The sequence below is a fragment of the Amorphotheca resinae genome (assembly GCF_003019875.1).
Source record: "Amorphotheca resinae ATCC 22711 unplaced genomic scaffold M430scaffold_1, whole genome shotgun sequence".
Classification (NCBI taxonomy): Eukaryota; Fungi; Ascomycota; class Leotiomycetes; order Helotiales; family Amorphothecaceae; genus Amorphotheca; species Amorphotheca resinae.
The window spans coordinates 1,014,626-1,032,632 of record NW_020194471.1 but is presented as its reverse complement, the minus strand read 5'-3'; the positions used below and the strand labels follow the sequence as shown (position 1 = coordinate 1,032,632).

At 49.6% G+C, this 18,007-nt stretch overlaps 7 protein-coding genes across 7 annotated transcripts; 5 read left to right on the top strand and 2 right to left on the bottom strand.

Moving 5' to 3' along the window:
* Positions 1 to 213: 213 nt before the first annotated feature.
* On the top strand, positions 214 to 3,615 carry M430DRAFT_62664 (hypothetical protein; the record flags this gene model as incomplete). The annotated part of the gene is made up of 3 exons (XM_024869004.1): positions 214 to 285; positions 319 to 1,543; positions 1,670 to 3,615. 3 exons carry the CDS (start codon positions 214 to 216, stop codon positions 3,397 to 3,399), a joined length of 3,027 nt encoding a protein of 1,008 aa, XP_024724941.1. The 3' UTR covers positions 3,400 to 3,615.
* A 707-nt stretch (positions 3,616 to 4,322) lies between these two features.
* Positions 4,323 to 5,607, bottom strand: M430DRAFT_130925 (hypothetical protein; the record flags this gene model as incomplete). Its single annotated transcript, XM_024862164.1, has 4 exons — positions 4,323 to 4,648; positions 4,699 to 5,054; positions 5,110 to 5,210; positions 5,260 to 5,607. The coding sequence occupies 4 exons, from the start codon at positions 5,605 to 5,607 to the stop codon at positions 4,464 to 4,466; spliced, it is 990 nt and encodes a 329-aa protein (XP_024724940.1). The 3' UTR covers positions 4,323 to 4,463.
* A 191-nt stretch (positions 5,608 to 5,798) lies between these two features.
* Positions 5,799 to 8,181, top strand: M430DRAFT_38196 (hypothetical protein). Its single transcript, XM_024867227.1, has 3 exons — positions 5,799 to 5,900; positions 5,945 to 6,226; positions 6,275 to 8,181. The coding sequence occupies exons 1-3, from the start codon at positions 5,856 to 5,858 to the stop codon at positions 7,913 to 7,915; spliced, it is 1,968 nt and encodes a 655-aa protein (XP_024724939.1). The 5' UTR covers positions 5,799 to 5,855; the 3' UTR covers positions 7,916 to 8,181.
* A 110-nt stretch (positions 8,182 to 8,291) lies between these two features.
* Positions 8,292 to 9,529, top strand: M430DRAFT_23866 (hypothetical protein; the record flags this gene model as incomplete). Its single annotated transcript, XM_024864971.1, has 5 exons — positions 8,292 to 8,546; positions 8,604 to 8,654; positions 8,697 to 9,188; positions 9,255 to 9,416; positions 9,470 to 9,529. The coding sequence occupies 5 exons, from the start codon at positions 8,292 to 8,294 to the stop codon at positions 9,527 to 9,529; spliced, it is 1,020 nt and encodes a 339-aa protein (XP_024724938.1).
* A 344-nt stretch (positions 9,530 to 9,873) lies between these two features.
* M430DRAFT_38194 (hypothetical protein) lies at positions 9,874 to 10,762 on the bottom strand (the record flags this gene model as incomplete). Its single annotated transcript, XM_024867226.1, has 4 exons — positions 10,681 to 10,762; positions 10,432 to 10,561; positions 10,005 to 10,372; positions 9,874 to 9,951 (listed from the first exon to the last, which is right to left on the bottom strand). The coding sequence occupies exons 1-4, from the start codon at positions 10,726 to 10,728 to the stop codon at positions 9,874 to 9,876; spliced, it is 624 nt and encodes a 207-aa protein (XP_024724937.1). The 5' UTR covers positions 10,729 to 10,762.
* Positions 10,763 to 11,074: 312 nt separating this feature from the next.
* M430DRAFT_130916 (hypothetical protein) lies at positions 11,075 to 13,256 on the top strand. Its single transcript, XM_024862163.1, has 5 exons — positions 11,075 to 11,577; positions 11,635 to 11,967; positions 12,053 to 12,328; positions 12,382 to 12,518; positions 12,566 to 13,256. The coding sequence occupies exons 1-5, from the start codon at positions 11,566 to 11,568 to the stop codon at positions 12,798 to 12,800; spliced, it is 993 nt and encodes a 330-aa protein (XP_024724936.1). The 5' UTR covers positions 11,075 to 11,565; the 3' UTR covers positions 12,801 to 13,256.
* Positions 13,257 to 13,654: 398 nt separating this feature from the next.
* M430DRAFT_38192 (hypothetical protein) lies at positions 13,655 to 15,040 on the top strand. The gene is made up of 7 exons (XM_024867225.1): positions 13,655 to 13,845; positions 13,936 to 13,985; positions 14,315 to 14,371; positions 14,430 to 14,529; positions 14,584 to 14,792; positions 14,849 to 14,916; positions 14,978 to 15,040. Exons 1-7 carry the CDS (start codon positions 13,813 to 13,815, stop codon positions 15,028 to 15,030), a joined length of 570 nt encoding a protein of 189 aa, XP_024724935.1. The 5' UTR covers positions 13,655 to 13,812; the 3' UTR covers positions 15,031 to 15,040.
* Positions 15,041 to 18,007: the final 2,967 nt, after the last annotated feature.

The window sequence follows — 18,007 nt, the reverse complement described above, 5'->3', positions numbered from 1 at the left end:
CGCTGCGCTATTTTTAAATAAAAAGGGGAGATCGTCACGGCCGGCGCTGGACACTGAAACTCGGCTTATTATTATTAGAGAAGACAGGTCGCGCGATTCCATTTCCATCGATAATCTGGTGTCCCCCTTCGTCGTCCAAATTTGTATCCGTGTCATCTCAAAACCAGGCGACCCGTGCTCATCCTCTCCCAGCATGCTCTGGCAACGAGCGCCATGAACGGCGGAGATACGACAAGCAGCGATAGCCTCGCCGCCGCCAAGGACGAGGCCTATCTACAACGAGACGTGCCACTCCCGACCCCAAAATCCAACCCCCAGAGCGTGGAGCAATTGACTACGCGCGCCTTGCGCTTCCTTTCGACAGCTTCGAGTGAGACGATCGGCGGAATTGCTGTTGGGCTGGCAGCATGCACATACTTGGTCTTGGGCAGAGTGGGACTCGTACTGATAGGGGCGCTCGGGGGAATTGCTCTACATGCAACGTGGGAAGGCCAAAATTCCCTTACTGGCACAGATGGGGACGCGCGAAGGGAGAAGGGACTTGATATTGTCAAGAGGATATTGGACTTCAGAGAAAACCATGCAAATGACCTGGACGACGACGAAGAGCCTGAGAACGGCACCGTGGGAACTGGTTTTGACGCCTTCCAGCCAGAAACTGCAGCGGCTCTAAATGAACTGGTGGAAGCGGTCATCAAGGATTATGTTAAGTGGTGGTATCATCCCATGCTTCCTAAAGAACAGTCTTTTCCAGCAGCATCCCGTCAAACACTCACAAAATTTATCTTGTCCGTCTCTTGTCATCTCTCGAGAAAGCGTCCGGCCGATGTGTTCCTCGACTTCCTCACGAATTCCTCCTCGATCGCCATAGTCTTTCTCAATGAATTGTCCAGCGCACTCTCTATCTCGCAGGGCTCTACCGTCCCGGCCGCCGAAGCTATACAAAAGTACCTGGCCGCCAATCCCGAATCGAACCTCGCCAATGTGCTGAGTACGAGACAGCAGGCGAAGAAGTTCAAGATGATTGCCGGAGATATATTGCAGAACTTTTTGGAGAAGCCAGCATACGACTGCATCCCAGTGAGAATCTTCTTGAGGGAGGTTCTAGCAGGGATGGTTCTCGAGGGAGCTCTCAAGAGCTGCTCTAAACCTGAATGGATCAATAAGTGGATAATCTATCTTCTTGAACAAGGGGAGCCAGACATCAGTCAGGCTATAGACGCAGGGGTGGGTACCGGAAATGGGTTTGCAGACTCTTTAGATGTCATTGACGGTAATGTTGGGAACATCGGGATTGCGAAACCATCAAAATCGCAAGTTGCGAAGCAAGAGGATAAGAAACATAAGAAACGTCTGAGTAAGGCAGAAGAGGCTATGGAGGAGGCCATGCAAGAAGCCAGGAGGCTCTCTCAGTTGATAGCGGCTGAGGATGCAAAGAAGCTCCAGAAAGCAGAACGAATATCTGAAGAGATACCAAAGTCTCTTGTAGCAGTTTCCGGACCAAATTCCCAGTCACAGGATCCCAATCCAACAAGACTCACCAGTAGTGTCCCTGATGAGCAATCAAGCACTCGCCCGCCAACCACTCAAGTTAAACAGACAACATTGGCAGCAGAGAAGTTCGAATCACAATCTCCAAACCTATCTCCACCGCACGCATCATCACCAGCTACTTCTTCCACAAGCCTCGATCAGATCGTGGCTCAACCAGATCCCACTGCCTCTCAAGATGAACCCCCAATCACTCGCAGCAAGACAGCCTCCCTGACACTCCACAATGCAAACATTCTAATTCATGATGATTCGATGCCAGTGGACAAAGGAAAAATACGCAGCAAGCCAACCGGAGACTATCTCCTACAAATCGAGCCAGCATCTTCCCAACATCCTGGGTGGATGACTGTACGGAGATACTCTGATTTCGAAACATTACATGAGGTTTTGAGACGCATTGCACAAGTTTCAGGCGTCATAGCCTTCGCAGAACAGCACCAAGCCCTTCCCAGCTGGAAGGATCATACAAAGGCTTCCTTGCGTGGAGAGCTAGAGCGCTATTTACGTGATGCCTGCTGGTATCAACCTCTTGCAGAAAGTGAAGGGATGAAGCGTTTTCTTGAAAAGGATCCAGGGCAATCGTCAAATTTGAATCAAAAGTCAGGCTTTTCAGGAATTGGTTGGTCGCCATCAGCTTTCGAAAATATGGGCAAGGGAGTACTGGATGCGCTTACAAGCGCACCTAAAGGCGTTGCTGAGGGCGGCAAGGTGATCAGTGGTGGTATAACTGGCGTTTTCACGAATATTGGTAATTTAGGCCAAAAGAAAACGAATGGCGGTTCGAACAACATCGAGATGCACTCAGCCGGGCGCTCTTCAACGTCGACATTACCAATAATAGACAACGCGACCCCGCTCTCTGGTTCCAGAAAAGGGAGAGCGAGCGAGGATAGCCTACGAGCATCGCCTATTGTCCAGACTCAACCTTCAAAATTTCCGCCCATGGAACGCAGGCCAAGCTATAACTCAATTGCTGAAGACGATCGCGATCGCGACCGTGAGCCTCGGGCATCATCCGAAAGGTCTTCAATAGGCGGGCGAAGGAGTGGGACTCAAAGTCGAGATCCAAGCCGCGCTCCATCAAGAAAAGGAACTCCTCTCCCTTCCCCTGTCCAGGATGAAATTCGCTTGCCTCCGCCACCTAGCGACATTTCTGATGACTATGCATCTCAACCAGACGTTTCTAGTCCAGCACCTTCTCGTAGAGACAGTAGCACACCCACAACACGAACCTCCACTAGCACTGCGCCATTTCCACAATCGCCCGGTCGGCCGTCACTTTCCGCACCAAGAAGACCTTCTTTACAAGTAACACAGGCGTCATCTCGGAAAGGTCGAAAGGAATGGGCGCCACTTACGGAGCAAGAAACCCGAGTAGCAGTAGAGCTTATATTTGCGGTGGTCAACGAGGTCTATACTCTCTCCTCAGCCTGGAACATCCGCCGAACATTGCTCACCGCGGCCAAGACGTTTCTTTTGCGGCCAGGGAACCCCTCTTTATCTTCTATCCAATCGCTCATCCAAGATTCCGTCATTGCAACCAATACTTCTGATGAAGGCGTTGCAGCTAATCTTCGCAAGCTTCGACAGAATGCACTGCCTACCGAGGAAGAACGGAAGGCATGGCCAGCGGAAATGTCGATGGAAGAAAAGGAGAGGCTGCGGGTCAAAGCGAGGAAGTTACTAGTCGAGAGAGGTGTTCCTGCGGCCTTGAGTGGCGTAATGGGCCAAGCTGCCACTAGTGAGGCGATGCAACGAGTATTTGACGCGCTTCAAGTTGAAGAAGTAGCACGGGGTTTAGTATTTGGGCTCCTATTGCAAGGCGTTCGGGCAGTCACGCATTGAAGGCCTCGGCATAATAGTATATACCTACCTTAAGGTGTATAGGGGTGTATGATTAAAGGCCACACGTTGATGTTTTTCTTTGGTTAGGTTGTATAATTATGTGTATATGAGTAGGTACTTACCTAAGGTACCTTATGCAGAAGAAATATGATTAACGGTTTAAGCTATGGTACCTTGTTCTAGATAATGTACGTATAGTAAGGTAGTAGTAACATCAGTTTTTATTTATACTAGTATTTTGAACTCCCTCGAAGAGAGCTATGATCACGCTGTTACTGGCACAGTAATACCAGGGAAACACGCCAGTTTTGCTTGTTATCCCCGGATTCCTTATCAACTTCCTCTTGAGAGTCCTCTTACAAGTCCTCATCCGAAGGCCCCCCCCCCCCCCCCAACCCCAAATAGCCACTGCACCTCTCACATCGCCCCCCACACACATCTTCTTCCTGTCCACCTCGTACCCTAAATCCTCCAACCAGTCCTCCACCTCCTCCGTAATCTGCTCGTGTCTCTCCTCCAAATGCATCTCCATGTCTGCCAGCAAACTGTCTGAATTATAGGTGATACTAGTACCTACAACAAGATCATCTTGGGAAGAGAGAACAGAGGAAGAGGGACAAAGGAAGACTTCACGTAAAAAAAACAGAAACTCTAAAACATTACCATGACCCCCTATTGAAGCGCAAACGGAGGTCATAATTTATGCTTACTGCTGGAACAATTTGAATATGCGGGGTAAGATTTCTCCGAATAGATGCTCTAGATATACATACCTACCTAGGTAGGTAGGTAGGTAAGGAAGGTATCGTACGAGATAGATGGTATTGTGACTTCGACGACGAATGTATATCAGTTTTCAGGATGGAGATCCGAGCACGTACATACTGTAGATAGTACTCCACAGCGTTAGAGTAGTAGCATCAAGACAAAATAGATATGGGATTTTCTACCAATGCGGTCTCACTCATGGCACAATGACACGTACACATATAATTCTATTATACACTTAATAATAGAGGCGCCTTTAGTGTCTCTATCACGCCCCTGGAGTTCACTCAGGAAATCTATGAGAATGGTGGCAGCCAGAAAGGATATCCCCCATTTTTGATCCTGAAAACACTGAGCAGGAAACTGTACACAACGAAGATAACACCTCCCCAGACAAGAACAGCAACTTGCTGTGTTCTTGGATCTGCCATACGTGGCACTTTCAGGGCCAATGAAATGGTAGCAAAAGAGAGAAGGCCATCTATCAATTGTGAGCTGGAGAATAGGCTTTGAAAGACCTGGGGGACTTACATATGGCTGCCACAATCTGTGTTTCTAAACCGTACTGGTTTGAGAAGCCTCCTGCAAAGTAGCTCACCCCGCCTCGTCCGTCGCCTGCGACGTAAGGCACCTTCCGGATGTGGTTGAACATGTGGCCGCTTGTGAATAAGAGAATGAGGATTAAACTGATCGCAGCCCAAACATTGCGGTTCTGGAAGATCGGCAACAAGTACGGCCAGGCAATACTTAAGAACGTAAATGCACCTAACATAGTGGTGGTGACTGCAATCCAGAGAACCCAGTTGACTGGCCGTACCACCTGAGGATGCGGGCGGTCCTGGAGATGACGGGCGATCCAGGAGTGAATTTGTTCGGCAGATTGAGGTCTTATACAGGGTTAGTTCTCGAAACCATGGGTGGGGTGTCTGGTTGAAACCATACCCATTACTGAAGTCAAATCTTAGAGGAGCGTTGTCTGCAACAGCGTGTGGGCCAGAAGTTGGCTGGAAGAGTAGTATGACTGGTGCTGTCTGGAGACCAAGCTGTCCGAAAGTCAGCTATAGTCATACAACTTTTGGAAATCCAACTCACCGATTGGAATGTTTTTCTTCCATCCATAAAGTCCAATGTCCCATAAACCAAGCGCGATTCTCCCTTCTTGTCGCCCTTGGTCCAACTCTTTGCAAGTAAATCCCATTCTGGCTGAAATTCACGGCATAATTGACACCCAAATCTAGACTCGAGAGCCGTCAACAACACAGCCACAGAATAATCTCTTGGTGAAGCGGTCAATTGATCATAAATGGAATCGTCCAGCTTCAAGGGAACGGATGCGAGGGCTTTCGTATGGAACTGTTGGAACCTATCGGCAGCAGGCTTCTTGGCCCCAAGGGCGGCCAAAGGCAACAAGGAGACAATCAATGCCTTGAGAATACGCATTTTGACCCAGAATGGATTATGGGGGAACAATGCGGTTGAGACGGTAATATGCTCAGGGCGGAGTGGTACGAAGCTCGAAGTGTCCTCAAGTAGCCTTGCGGAGTAATGCTCGCCAGACCTTTGATGCCTCAGGTATTAACGAACTAACTATTTATGGATGTTTGTTGACTTTCGCGACTTGAAGTCACCCGCATAAGCTTATCTACCATCATATACATTGGTTGCCAGCACATTAGTCAACTGAGAAGATGGATTCATCAATATCCTACAATGATGATGAGCAAATTGAGAGTGTAAGTCTTCCCATCATTGGTGCGGCTCATAATAACGTGCGAAGCATATATCCTCGCAACATCTGGAAATGGCATATCAGGAAACCTTGCGTAACGGCGACCTTATTATTAAGGATGAAGGCGCACGACGGCTGAGATTGAGAATCCTACTGCTGGAGAACGAGAATGACGATCTTCATGAGCAACTCGCGCTGGCTGACGACCGAATTGGTGGGCTAGAGCAAGAAGGCGAGGAGCTACGAGCACAAATGGAAACAGCACAGGAGGTTACACGGCGACAAGAATTAGAACTACGGAGTCAGACACGAGAGTTGAACAATTTGAAGGTGCGTCTGTATTGCTCTGCATAGGTTGGGTTTATTAACACGTTGCAGGCTGAGTTGGAATCAATGAATGGCGTTACCATGGACTCTACCAAGGTGCTGACCGAAAAGCTGGCCCTTGCACGGGAGCTTGCAACTCTAAAACCCGAGCTCGAGCATCTCCGTTCTCAAGCGGCATACCAACAGACCGTCTTATCCGAAAAATTAGCTTTGCAGCGGCGTGTCAGTACCCTAGAAGTGGAGCTTGAGACAGAAAAAAGATCCTCGAAACGCGCAGCTGAGAAGAGCAAGAATAAAGAGAAAGAGCTCGCTCTACAACAGCAATTAGAGGATATACAGAAAGAGCTTGCTCAAGAAAAGCGTGAAAGGGAGAAGGCCAGCAAAGAGGCAGAGAAACAACTTGAGGCAGAGAGACGTGCCCTGAAATCTGCAATCGACAGGAGTAAAGAGAAAGAGAAAGAGCTTGAGTTACAATATCAGCATCAGTTGGAACGTCTCCAAGAAGAGCTTACGCAGGAGAAAAAAGAAAGAGAGAAGGCTCGTAAAGAAGCGGAGAAGGAGCTGGCAGCCGAGAGAAGAGCAGCTAAACGAGCTGACGAGAAAAATAGCAATAAGACGGAGAGGCAGTTGGAAGATCTTCAGAAAGATCTAGACCAAGAGAGACGAGAGAAGGAAGAGGCACGAAAGCAAGCGGAGAAAGAATTGAGCAAGTTAGAGACTCAAAAGACTTTGCTCGAAAGCAAACTGGAACAAATGCGAACAAAGTTGCGTGCCACCAAGGAGCAACTTAACGAATGCCAGACAGAGCTGGGCCAGGTTCGGGCATCCATGGCAAAGGGGTCGTCTGCATCATCGAGAGCTGATATCCCAGCTAAGAATGCACGAAAGAGAACTGGCGTGGATATGAATACCGATATCACCATTGGAACCCCAGACGGAGCAGTAGCAGGCCGGGGGAAGAGGCCAGCAGTCAAAAGGGGTAGAATTGATCAAACAGTGGTCGGGGAGAAATCGATGTTTTCTATTACGCCGTATCTCAACCGTACAGTTAATATGGCCCCAGAATCTCCGGTCCAGGATGATGACGAAAGTGCTGCCGAAGACGAAGATGGAGCTTCCGGCCGGGCAGCTGGGGATGTTCATCAACTGAAGGAGACTTCTATTGGCCGTAGACTGGATGATAAATCATCTACAGCTCTGGTCAAGTCTAAGCCGCAAAGTAAGACTGCCGAGAAAAGGTTGCCCGCCAAGAAGGTACTCTCAGAAACAGATGCTGGCACCAGTAACAAAAAGCTTGGTCCGAAATCGCGGAAAACTAGCACATTGGAGAAAGTGAGCGAGGAAGGGGAGAATGATGAGAATGAGGAGCCAGATTCTGCTCCCACGGTCATCGGAATAGACGCAGAAAAGGGCATTCCCAAGGTCTCAAAAGTGCAGATGAAGAATGTCGAAGAGACTGAACCGAAAAAGAAGAAACGCAAATTACTCGGTGGTGGAAAGACACTTTTTGATGAAGAAGACGGTGAAGCGACCAAACGACCTGCAAAGGTTACTCTTGGTCCGCCTAGGCTGTTAGGCAAAGGGGGGCTTGCTGGACCTAAAGGGGGCCTTGGTGGTACTGGCAGTGGCTTTGGTGCCTTTTCACCGTTGAAGAAGGATCGAAGGGGTGCAGGGGCAAGCTTCTTGGCCTGATCTCTCAGACGATACTTGATACTTAATAAATGTGTACGTTGTAGATATTGTGTTGGGGTAAGGGAAAGTCTTTTGGCGTCGGGTATAGGTGCGGCTGCATAGGTGGTTGGGTGCTGGGTGCGATGACAATCTGTAGTATCTCGGAATTGCATTACGGATGATTTTATCTTCTTGGCTGCTTCTTGTACACATTTAGTTGTGATGTAGAGTTGTTTCTACTACTGTTACTCTCCAAGCGGCTGACAGTAATGAAGAGACCCCTTGACCGAACGAGTGATCCGACGGAAAATGTAAATATAAAAATAAGATAAGTACCTTGTTTGAATAAATGGTTCCTCCCCGCCTATGATCATACCCAACACACACCTACACCTACATGATTTCGCAACACACCGCGCAGATATTTCCGAAGAACATACCCAGGAGGTCTTATCTGACGCTTCTATGCCTCCAAATTCATGAACTTTCGGGGACTTCAAGGAGGCTCAACGCTTCGAAGTTTTCAATCCTCCCGAACACACGTCTCTCCTCCTCTTCAACAAGATGGAAAACCAGGCAGGGCAGGGATTCATTTGCGCGCCAGGCCAAAGTTCAGGGATTGAAGAGCAGAGCGGCCTTCAAGCTCTTAGAAGTATGTAGATTGGTCGAGCCCGATAATGGGAGAGTAGTGGCTGACTCCAAATGATAGATTGACGCGAAGTACAAACTGTTTAGACGGGGCCAGACAGTTGTTGATCTTGTATGTCCCGGTGATTCTAGCTACTGAGATGATGGGCTGAAGGATCCAAAGGGTTATGCGCCAGGTTCATGGTCGCAGGTTGCTGTAGAGCGCACGAAGCCCGGCGGTCGAATTGTCGGCATAGATATTATACCCGCGCAACCTCCCAAAGGCGTCTCTACAATACAAGGCAACTTCCTTTCCAAGGGAGTGCAGAATGAGGTCAAACGATTTCTGCAAGACCCCAATCGCGGGCGCCCTATAACATCGCCACTCTATTCTTCGACAGATGCAATGATCGATCAAGACCGCAGCCCCATTGAACCCGAACGACATCCTGATGAGGAGCCTGCTGAGGAGACAACACACACAAAGAGCCAAACCGGGAGAGCTCAAGATACCTCGAGTTATATGGTAGATGTTGTGCTGAGTGATATGTCCGCACCCTGGCCCTTGGAACAGTCCACTGCATTTTGGAAGAGAAGCTTAAGTGACCCATATATTAGGATGATGAACACGAGCGGCATCAATTACAAAGATCATGCTGGAAGTATGGTATGCCTCGCGCCCCCTACATCCTCCCCTTACTCTTTTGAGTGTCGAAATTAATGTTAGTTATAGGATCTCTGCGCTGCAGCACTTCAGTTCGCGCGTGATACTTTGAAAGTAGGGGGACATTTTGTTTGTAAATTCTACCAGGGCGGCGAGGATAAGGAGTTGGAGGGACAGTTGAAGAAAATGTTCAGGGCCGTACATAGGGAAAAGCCCGAATCCTCAAGGAGTGTAAGTCTCTCTTCCCCACAGCCGTGAGCTGGCTATTGCTTATAAAGTTGAAGGAATCCAAGGAAGCCTACTTTGTCGCATTGAGGAGAAAGAAAGAAAGAAGGCGACAATGAATCTCCTGGACCTGAAAGGTCACAAATAGATCAGTAAAAATGATGCACGTGTCTTTGTTAATTGAACAAACAGCAAGCGCTGGCTCATGGGCCCAGGGGTCTTCAACAGCTCCTTGCTAGAGTACCTAGTTTTAATGACTTGTCCACAAAGCACTTTATTTACCATTGTACAAATCAGGTTGGTGTTAAGAAATCTGTGAATTGATTCTTGCTTCTGGCATGCCGTTTTATCATTCACCCATGAAGACCTCCAAGAACACACCTCCATCCATCGCCACAAAGGTATCGTAATTGCCAGGAAAGCCAGAGATATGTAACACCACCCGCAGCCCCCGCAGTTCAATTTAGACCTTGAAACCTCTGGAGCGTCTACGTCCACGTGCCTTCTCGAACTTCCGTCCCTTGGACTCAACGTAGGGTTTCTAGTAGCCATAGAGTTAGTACAGGCACAAATAAAGGCTGAGAAAGTGCCAACCTTGTGCTTGTGTGGTCCGAAGCCGAAGTGCTTGACAGCCTCTCTGGCGTTCTTGGGGCCTCTGAGAAGCAGGGTGTTGCTTCCAGTAGGAGCTCGGAGAGCCAACTGGTCCAGAGTCAAGACCTCTCCTCCAGCAGCTTCAATGCGGGCACGAGCAGTAGCCGTGAATCGGAGAGCGGCAACACTGAGCTTGGGAACCTTCAGGAGGCGGTTGTCATCAGTGACAGTGCCAATAACCACGACAGTCTTGTTGTTTGACTTCTCGGATGTGTTGGCAACAATTCGGGAGATGGAGACAGGCGGTCTGTTGATACGGGACATGAAGAGGCGGCGGAGAACGACCTTGTTGAACGCAGAGTCGGTTCGGCCTAGAGGGAGTATATCAGCATCAAGTTCATAAAGAGTTATACCATCATAGGCAGCTTACGGGCCAAGAAGCGGTACAGCTTCACGAGCAACTTGACGTAGACATTGTCGCTCTTGGGAGCCTTTCGGTGGGTGCTCCGAACGTGGTGGGCGTTGAGATCGATACCTATAGTGAGCACCTCATCGTCAGCCTATGATCAAGCATGCTCTTTGCATTTCGGTCTTGCGACACGATTTGCTACGCAGATACTCTAGACTTCTGCAGAAGTCCCTTAGTCTTTTGACATCAGAGAGACTTCTGCAGAAATACAAGATCTCCACTTGCACACGAAGGCGAGGATGTGGGCAACATACCCATTGTTGCTGCGGTTGTCGGTGGTTGTCGTGGGAAGTTGTCGAGGAAGTTTTCTCAGATCGCAATTCCTGATTCTTGTCTGGAATTCTTGTGGTGTGGATCCTCGCCAAAATAATCAGAGCTAGTACAAATTGGTACCAGGGCTAAACCATGCTGTATTGTGTTGATTCCTAAGGCATTAAGACACTCCGAGCACCCAAAGCACCTAAAGCAGCAAGTTGCTGGCACGGACCGTACGCGACAACTGGCCACGTGACGGCTGACCACTCCCGGTTCGCGGATTGAGAAACTTGTAGCTCCACTGGCGGCTTGCACTACAAATGCCACCAAGGTACCTTAGGTAGTGTAGATCGGTAGGTATCTTGACAAAACAACCTACACCAGGGGAAAGACAATACGTCCCTACAAAGCACATGAACAAAAAGCACTCCTCTGCGACAGCGATATTCCTATTACTGCGACGACTCAAACGTCGATACAATAACCCCGCAAATCTGTCTTCGATCCCTTTGAATGGACCCCGACTTGTCTAGAGGTTGCTTTAGGTCGGCTCGGTTTCCCCTGGTCTAATGGTTAAGCCTCTTTCAACAGATCTATCGCGACTCTCACGATTGTAACGACAAAGCACGCTGTTAGTCGCAATATTTCCTCGGCTGCCGCGTTGCAGACTTTCAGAGCGGCGTTACAATTACTATTACTCGTGGATGTTATCAACTTCCCGAACTGGTCACCATTAATTTGTTAGAGAGGGCGCTGTTCGGGCTCGTGTGCGCCAACAGCTGGTTGCACGTTGAGCTTCCGGCCTTGGAGTAGACCGTCTATCTATCTAGGTACCTGGAAATGTCTGCTGCTGTAAGCCTCCATAATCTATCATATTTAGGGAGAGATGCTGATTCGGATTTGGCACAGTCTGGGACTGATGTCCTTAAGCCGAAGCAGTATGGACCAAGGGTCCTACAGCTTCGCGAGATGATCTCGCAGCCAGTTGTTGCAGCCTTCTGCGCTGGCGGAGTAGCCGGCGCCGTTTCAAGAACCGTCGTATCCCCCCTCGAACGACTTAAGATACTCTTCCAAATTCAAAGTGTTGGTCGCGAGGAATACAAGCTTTCAGTTGGACAGGGCTTGATGAAAATGTGGAGGGAGGAAGGCTGGCGGGGCTTCATGAGAGGAAATGGAACGAATTGCATACGAATTGTGCCATATTCTGCAGTCCAATTCGGGAGCTACAACTTCTACAAGAAGGTGAGCATTCGATCTTCTCAAAAGTGCTCTGATGGGTTATGGTTTGATTTTGGAGACTTCTACAAATACTGATGCTGAAGAGCAGTTCTTCGAGAGTACACCCGGCGGCGACATGAGTTCTGTCAGACGCCTAGTTTGTGGTGGAGCAGCTGGTATTACATCTGTGTTCTTCACATACCCTCTTGATATCGTCCGAACTCGTCTCTCAATCCAATCTGCTTCGTTTGCAGCGCTTGGTAATTTACCACGAACAAAGCTACCGGGGATGTGGACAACTATGGTAACTATGTATAAGACTGAAGGTGGTATTCCCGCTCTGTACAGAGGTATCATTCCAACAGTCGCTGGCGTTGCACCATACGTAAGTACGTCCAGTCCACCTTCCGGCTGAAGAGTGCTGATCAAAATCTTTAGGTTGGCCTGAATTTCATGGTTTATGAACTCGTACGACAATACTTTACACCTGAAGGAGACAAAAACCCAAGTGCATTACGGAAGCTTGCTGCTGGAGCAATATCCGGCGCTGTGGCTCAGACATGCACTTATCCATTGTAAGTCGAAGTTATTGGGCAATGTAGGGGGTACTAACAAATTTCAGTGATGTCCTCCGTCGTAGATTTCAGATCAACACTATGTCTGGTATGGGCTATCAATACAAGTCAATATTTGACGCGGTTAGAGTCATCATCGTCCAAGAGGGCATTCAGGGCATGTACAAAGGCATTGTTCCAAATCTTCTCAAAGTCGCACCGAGCATGGCAAGTAGCTGGCTCAGCTTTGAAATGACCAGAGATTTTTTGCTCACACTTAGACCCGGTGTCGAGGACCTATGAGATTCGGCAAAGCGTTCTCACTGGGAACGACGTGTAAAATATTCCTTTCTTGTTCTTAGGCAGTGCAGAAATGGGGTTACGGCGCAACTCAAGCAGAAAGCTTTGTATACGAAGGCGTGGGGTAAGCACTGGTTGCATTTGGAAAGGCAGAGAGCGGGTGCAGCATAAAGCTTGTGGAGAGAGAAAGTGGTAGATATTCCGTTGCTAAACGCTGCGGGCCACAGATGGGGATGAGCATAGATTTTCTGAAGCCAAGGGTGAAGAAGACACAGACAATGATGGAACAGCAAATATGGCTCGAGTGGCAGCTGTATGAATCAATAGACTGGAAGAACTTAAACCTATCACTCCAGGCATGATTCACACTTCCGCTACAGTTGAAGCTCAAGGCTCCGCGGTACTGCTTAGGACTACCACCATGCCGATGCAGAGATGGATAATTTAGGTATATTAACCCCAGCACGGCCCCTGGCGAGTTCTCCTCCGCAAGTACATAGGCAGTACACCCGACGCAACAGTCTAGAGTTCAAAGCCACTTACCACGTGCACATATGGTGACCTACATAAGGTATATAATACATTACCTGTTTTGCCTACTTATTTCTAGATCCAGTGTCTTCGTACGGGACGATATTCCCGCTGATCACCTCCCTACCTACGGTGGAACGTACTTGTCGCGTCTATCTTGCTGCCTTACTGCCTGGCGCCCCGCCTTCAAATCGCATTGCGCCTAACCGAGAAAGGCCGGCATCTATTCCTATAGTAGTAACGCTACTTAGGTAGGCAAAATCCGAAATAAGCGCGAAGCGCCACACAAGGTCTTCTCGACCACGAGCTTCTTCTATATTGATCTTGACATTTCCGTCGGCCAATCTTCCATCAGATCATCCATCTCTCACCAGCGCAAAACCACGAAACACAACCATATTTTGAGCAAGTCAATACTACTGTGCAGCTCATCAGGTTTTGAGAAGTCGCCCTACAAACTCTGCAATCGAACAAACAGTGCAAAATGAGTCGTGGCGGTACCACTCTCTATGTCACCGTACGTCCATCTTCCCCTTCAGCTTCCTTGTTCCGTCCGTCCATCATCTACTCTATCTATGCTCCCAGCACCATAGTTGACACCGGATAGGGTTTCGGCCCCGGCACACGCGCTCGCGACCTTGCCTACGAATTCGAACGGTATGTCAACCAAACCTCGATATCTCGATGATCAGCTTCGAGTGCGATGATCTCACCCCCAATCCTCGTCTTCCTCGTCCTTATATCCTCGAGACTTCGCTGTCACCTTCACTCGTCATCTGCCTGCCTGCGCTCCTTACCTTTCCTCCCCTTCCTCGTTCGATCGAGCGGTCGCACAACGATACGAATCTTATCTTCACAGTTGTCTCGTGTGAAGAGTCAGAACCGCGGCGGATCGAGCTTTCTAGCATCCCGTTTCATCTCTCACTCTCTCTATCCATCCTTACCCTCCCCAGCAAATTACTTGGAATCTAATGGCAAATTCACAGCTACGGTCGCCTTGTCCGTTGCGACATCCCTGCACCTCGCACCGCTGCGAGCCGTCTGTGAGTCGAGCCCGAATCCACATTGGAGTCAACTCTAATTCGTTGACACATGAAGTAGGTTTGCATTTGTCGAGTACGAGAGCCGCCGTGATGCGGATGACGCCTATCACGAGATGCACAACAAGCGCATTGGTAGGGATGACCTCCTGAAGATCGAGGTGGGTGGATACCTTTCCTGGTGACTGTCCAGCCCTCCATTCTGATATGATTAGTGGGCTCGAACTCCTCCATCGGCCTCTTGGCGCTTCGATTCCGGCCGTGATCGTGATCGCCTTGGTGGTCGCCGCTCCCCACGCCGAGGTGGTCGTAGCCCTTCTCCCCGTCGCGGCCGTGGTGACTTCTCTCCACGCAAGGACGATCGTCGAGACCGTGACTATGACCGCCGAGACCGCGGTGATCGGTCTCGTAGCCCAGATGATAGGTGAGGATGTCGCGCAAGCGGAATCATAATTTCCCCTGCTCATATGAGAACTACAGGGATCGTGATATCAAGGATGACCGTGAGGAAGGTCGTGAAAACGGCACCAACGGCGAAGATAGGAAAGGTGGACTTGCCCTCTCGAGATACTCCTAGCTGGACTATATCCATTGCTAACGTTGTGGCAGTTGCCATCGATACTCCTCCTCCTGCACATGATGAGCTGGACACCGCTGAGTAAACAGGTCGCCCTACGATCGAAGCATATTCACGGCGGACAAAAGTTAATTCACGTCTTGGGTTGCTGATATTTCCTTAATACTGCCTGATTTTACTCTTGTGTTTCTAGATGCGTTTTTCCGATCGGCTTTTCTATTCGATACGAACGAGTATCTCGGCGGCACCTAAAATTGGAGAGTTTCCCATCATCAGCATTCCACTGCGGTCAACAAATCGCCTGATAGCGTAACAATACAAAAGTGAAACCTCAGAATCTACACGTAGTTGATTTATCTCCCCGTGATGACTTCATCCTTTGCCCAATACTTTCAAAGAAACAAGCTACTTTTGAAGGGCGGATATTTTGGTACGCTGAAGCTCTCTAGCGCTACTGCTTCCAGTTGATTACACCCGGGCCATGTGGATTGGCACACTATGAGACTCGGAAAGATCATTTCTCCGGAGTTGACAGGATATATATCAACCGTATACTACCTAGTCAAGTTGATATAGTTCAACCCAGAATCAAACGCTTGCCTTCTCGCAAACCCACATGCATCAGCTTTCCCAAATAGAACGTCGCTCATTTCGTGGCATTGTAAGTGAATGATTTCCAGATAGGAAAGAATTGATAGAGGAGGGACCTTTAGCCGATGCTTTGAAAGATGGGTCGATCATCTTGGGACACCGTGTGTGAGGAAGGCAGGGCAGAGGACGATGTCAGAATGGTTTGGAGGGAAGAGGGACGAGCTCAATCAGAAACGAGAAATATATATATGCAAGCAAACATATAACTGTCATATGTAGTACCTAAGGTACCTACCTCTCCTCCCTCGAGCTATTGTTACTCGCTCGGGTCCTATCTGTCTGGATCTGTGCGTAAGGTATATATCTATCTACTCCACAAGGGGTCCTTGGGTAAGGTCGGTATATGTTGTTGCTGTTGGTTGAATAATAACCATATTATAGAATGACATCGTATGGTACAAGAGAGAAAGATGGAAAGAAAGAAAAACACGGTCAGGATGGGGTTTTATGTTATTTTGGTATTTTTTCCCATTAGATTATCAAGCATTATCATGTAGATAGATATAGGTAGATTTCACGTTTCATCCGTGCTTGGGATTCGACGGAGTAGAGGTGAAAAGAAGAACGAACGCCTTGGAAAAAAGAGACAGAGACTCATAATATCACTGCGACATCTTTTCTCTCCCCCTCCCCCTCTCGCCTCTTGACCGCATCATTTACCTCTTCTCTTGATTAATGTAGTGTGCCGCCCAGGACCGCCGTGCCTCCCGCGCGCTGCTGCTTCCGCCGCTCGCGCAAAGACTTCTGGGGCGTACCCCTGAAAGGCAGACGGACGCCTCTCCCTCCCCTTTCCCTCCCCTTTTCCACTCATCTCCTCTCCCCTCCTCCCATCGCCCACCCTCTTCTCCCGCCCGTCCTGCTCTGCGCGCGCCGGATGCAGCACCTGCAGAATACGCACACGACTACTCCATTGGAATCCTGATTCCTGTGTCTTTCGAACGGTCATTCGGGGCAATCGCTTTTCGTCTCCATCGCGCCTCGCCTCGCACCCCCCTCCCCACCCCGGTGTCGAATGCTGCACACCTCCTGTACCTGTCCTCTCAGGGAGTCGACTTCCGCCAGCCAAGTGCCGGCTGCTACAATATCGAGCGCATCGCCGGAGTCTCGGGCAGGGCCCTGCTTTTCCAACGCCAGAAATACTGTACTGTACATACGAGGGACGAACCCCATACAGGACGTACCGGCAGCGAACGCCAGACTGCACACAATCACGAATACCCATCTACCGACATACACAACCCTCTCCGACAACTCTCGAACGGCTCTATGACCTTCCTCATCGCCAATCCCTCCTGCAGAGCGAAAGCGAGAGCCACGGCCGCCATTCAACAATCCGCCCGCCCAGGAAGTCTGCACATCCAAGATTCAACACCAAAGAATCCTCGGTTGCGGATCGATAACTACCTATATGCTCCCCTGGATCTGCGCGCCGGGAGGACCGACAACAGGCATTGATATATAATATACAGTCCGTACCATCTATCGACCTCCTTGCTACAGCACTACACTCAGGGGCCTCGCAAGAGATCGAGAGGAGCGGCCCGCTAGGCGCGTCGAGTACAGCGTACCGGAGCTGCTTAGCTCTCCCGCACTTCATCCACCAGGCGCTATAGATATGCCTCCGGTCTACACAGTCGCGCATTCTGAGGAGCGGATCCCGTTCCACGTCGCCACTACTTCCTCATCAGACAATTCCATCGCTAAAATCCAACGAGCGTCTTCAATTTCCCCTGCGAAGTCGAAAAGCCGCAATCAATCTCAACCCGACCCCGAACACCCTGCGCCGTCACCCAATGGCCTCGACTCCTCCGCATATCACCCTCTAACATCTGCAAACTTGCCGCGACGGCCAAGCACGGACGGGGTGGAGAATCTGAATCGCTGGTCTCGCTCGACTTCGTCGTCGAGGGATAGACGGCTGAGCCTTGGAGAGTCTGGGACTTTCACTTTCGGAACGACTGAAGAAAAGGTGTCAGCGAAACGCCTGCAGATGAACCTCTCCTCGACAGGAAGCCCTCCTTCCCGCCCACAGGAGACGTCGCGGCCATTGGCCTCCGCTGCGGATCCAGTCCTGCCGATTCTAACCCTACAAACGTCTGCGAATGATTCGTCTTCGCCATCGACTGCTTCGCCATCGACAGCTGGATTGTTATCAGCTGCTGTACGCTCGACGGTCCCAGAATACTTTTCTGCTTGGGAATCCACCCCGCGCGACTTCTCCCAGAGGAGATCACCATCTCAATCGAGATCGGCGAATGTTGGCCCCTCACCCTCTCCGATCTCAGGGTCGTCCAACAGGGTGAAACGCTCAAACGAGGGAGAGGAGGCATCGAAGTCGAGAGGTCATTCTCGGAATCGCTCTCAAGCTGGAAAGAGTAGCGCGGGATCAGCTCGAACTTCGAAACAGCCTT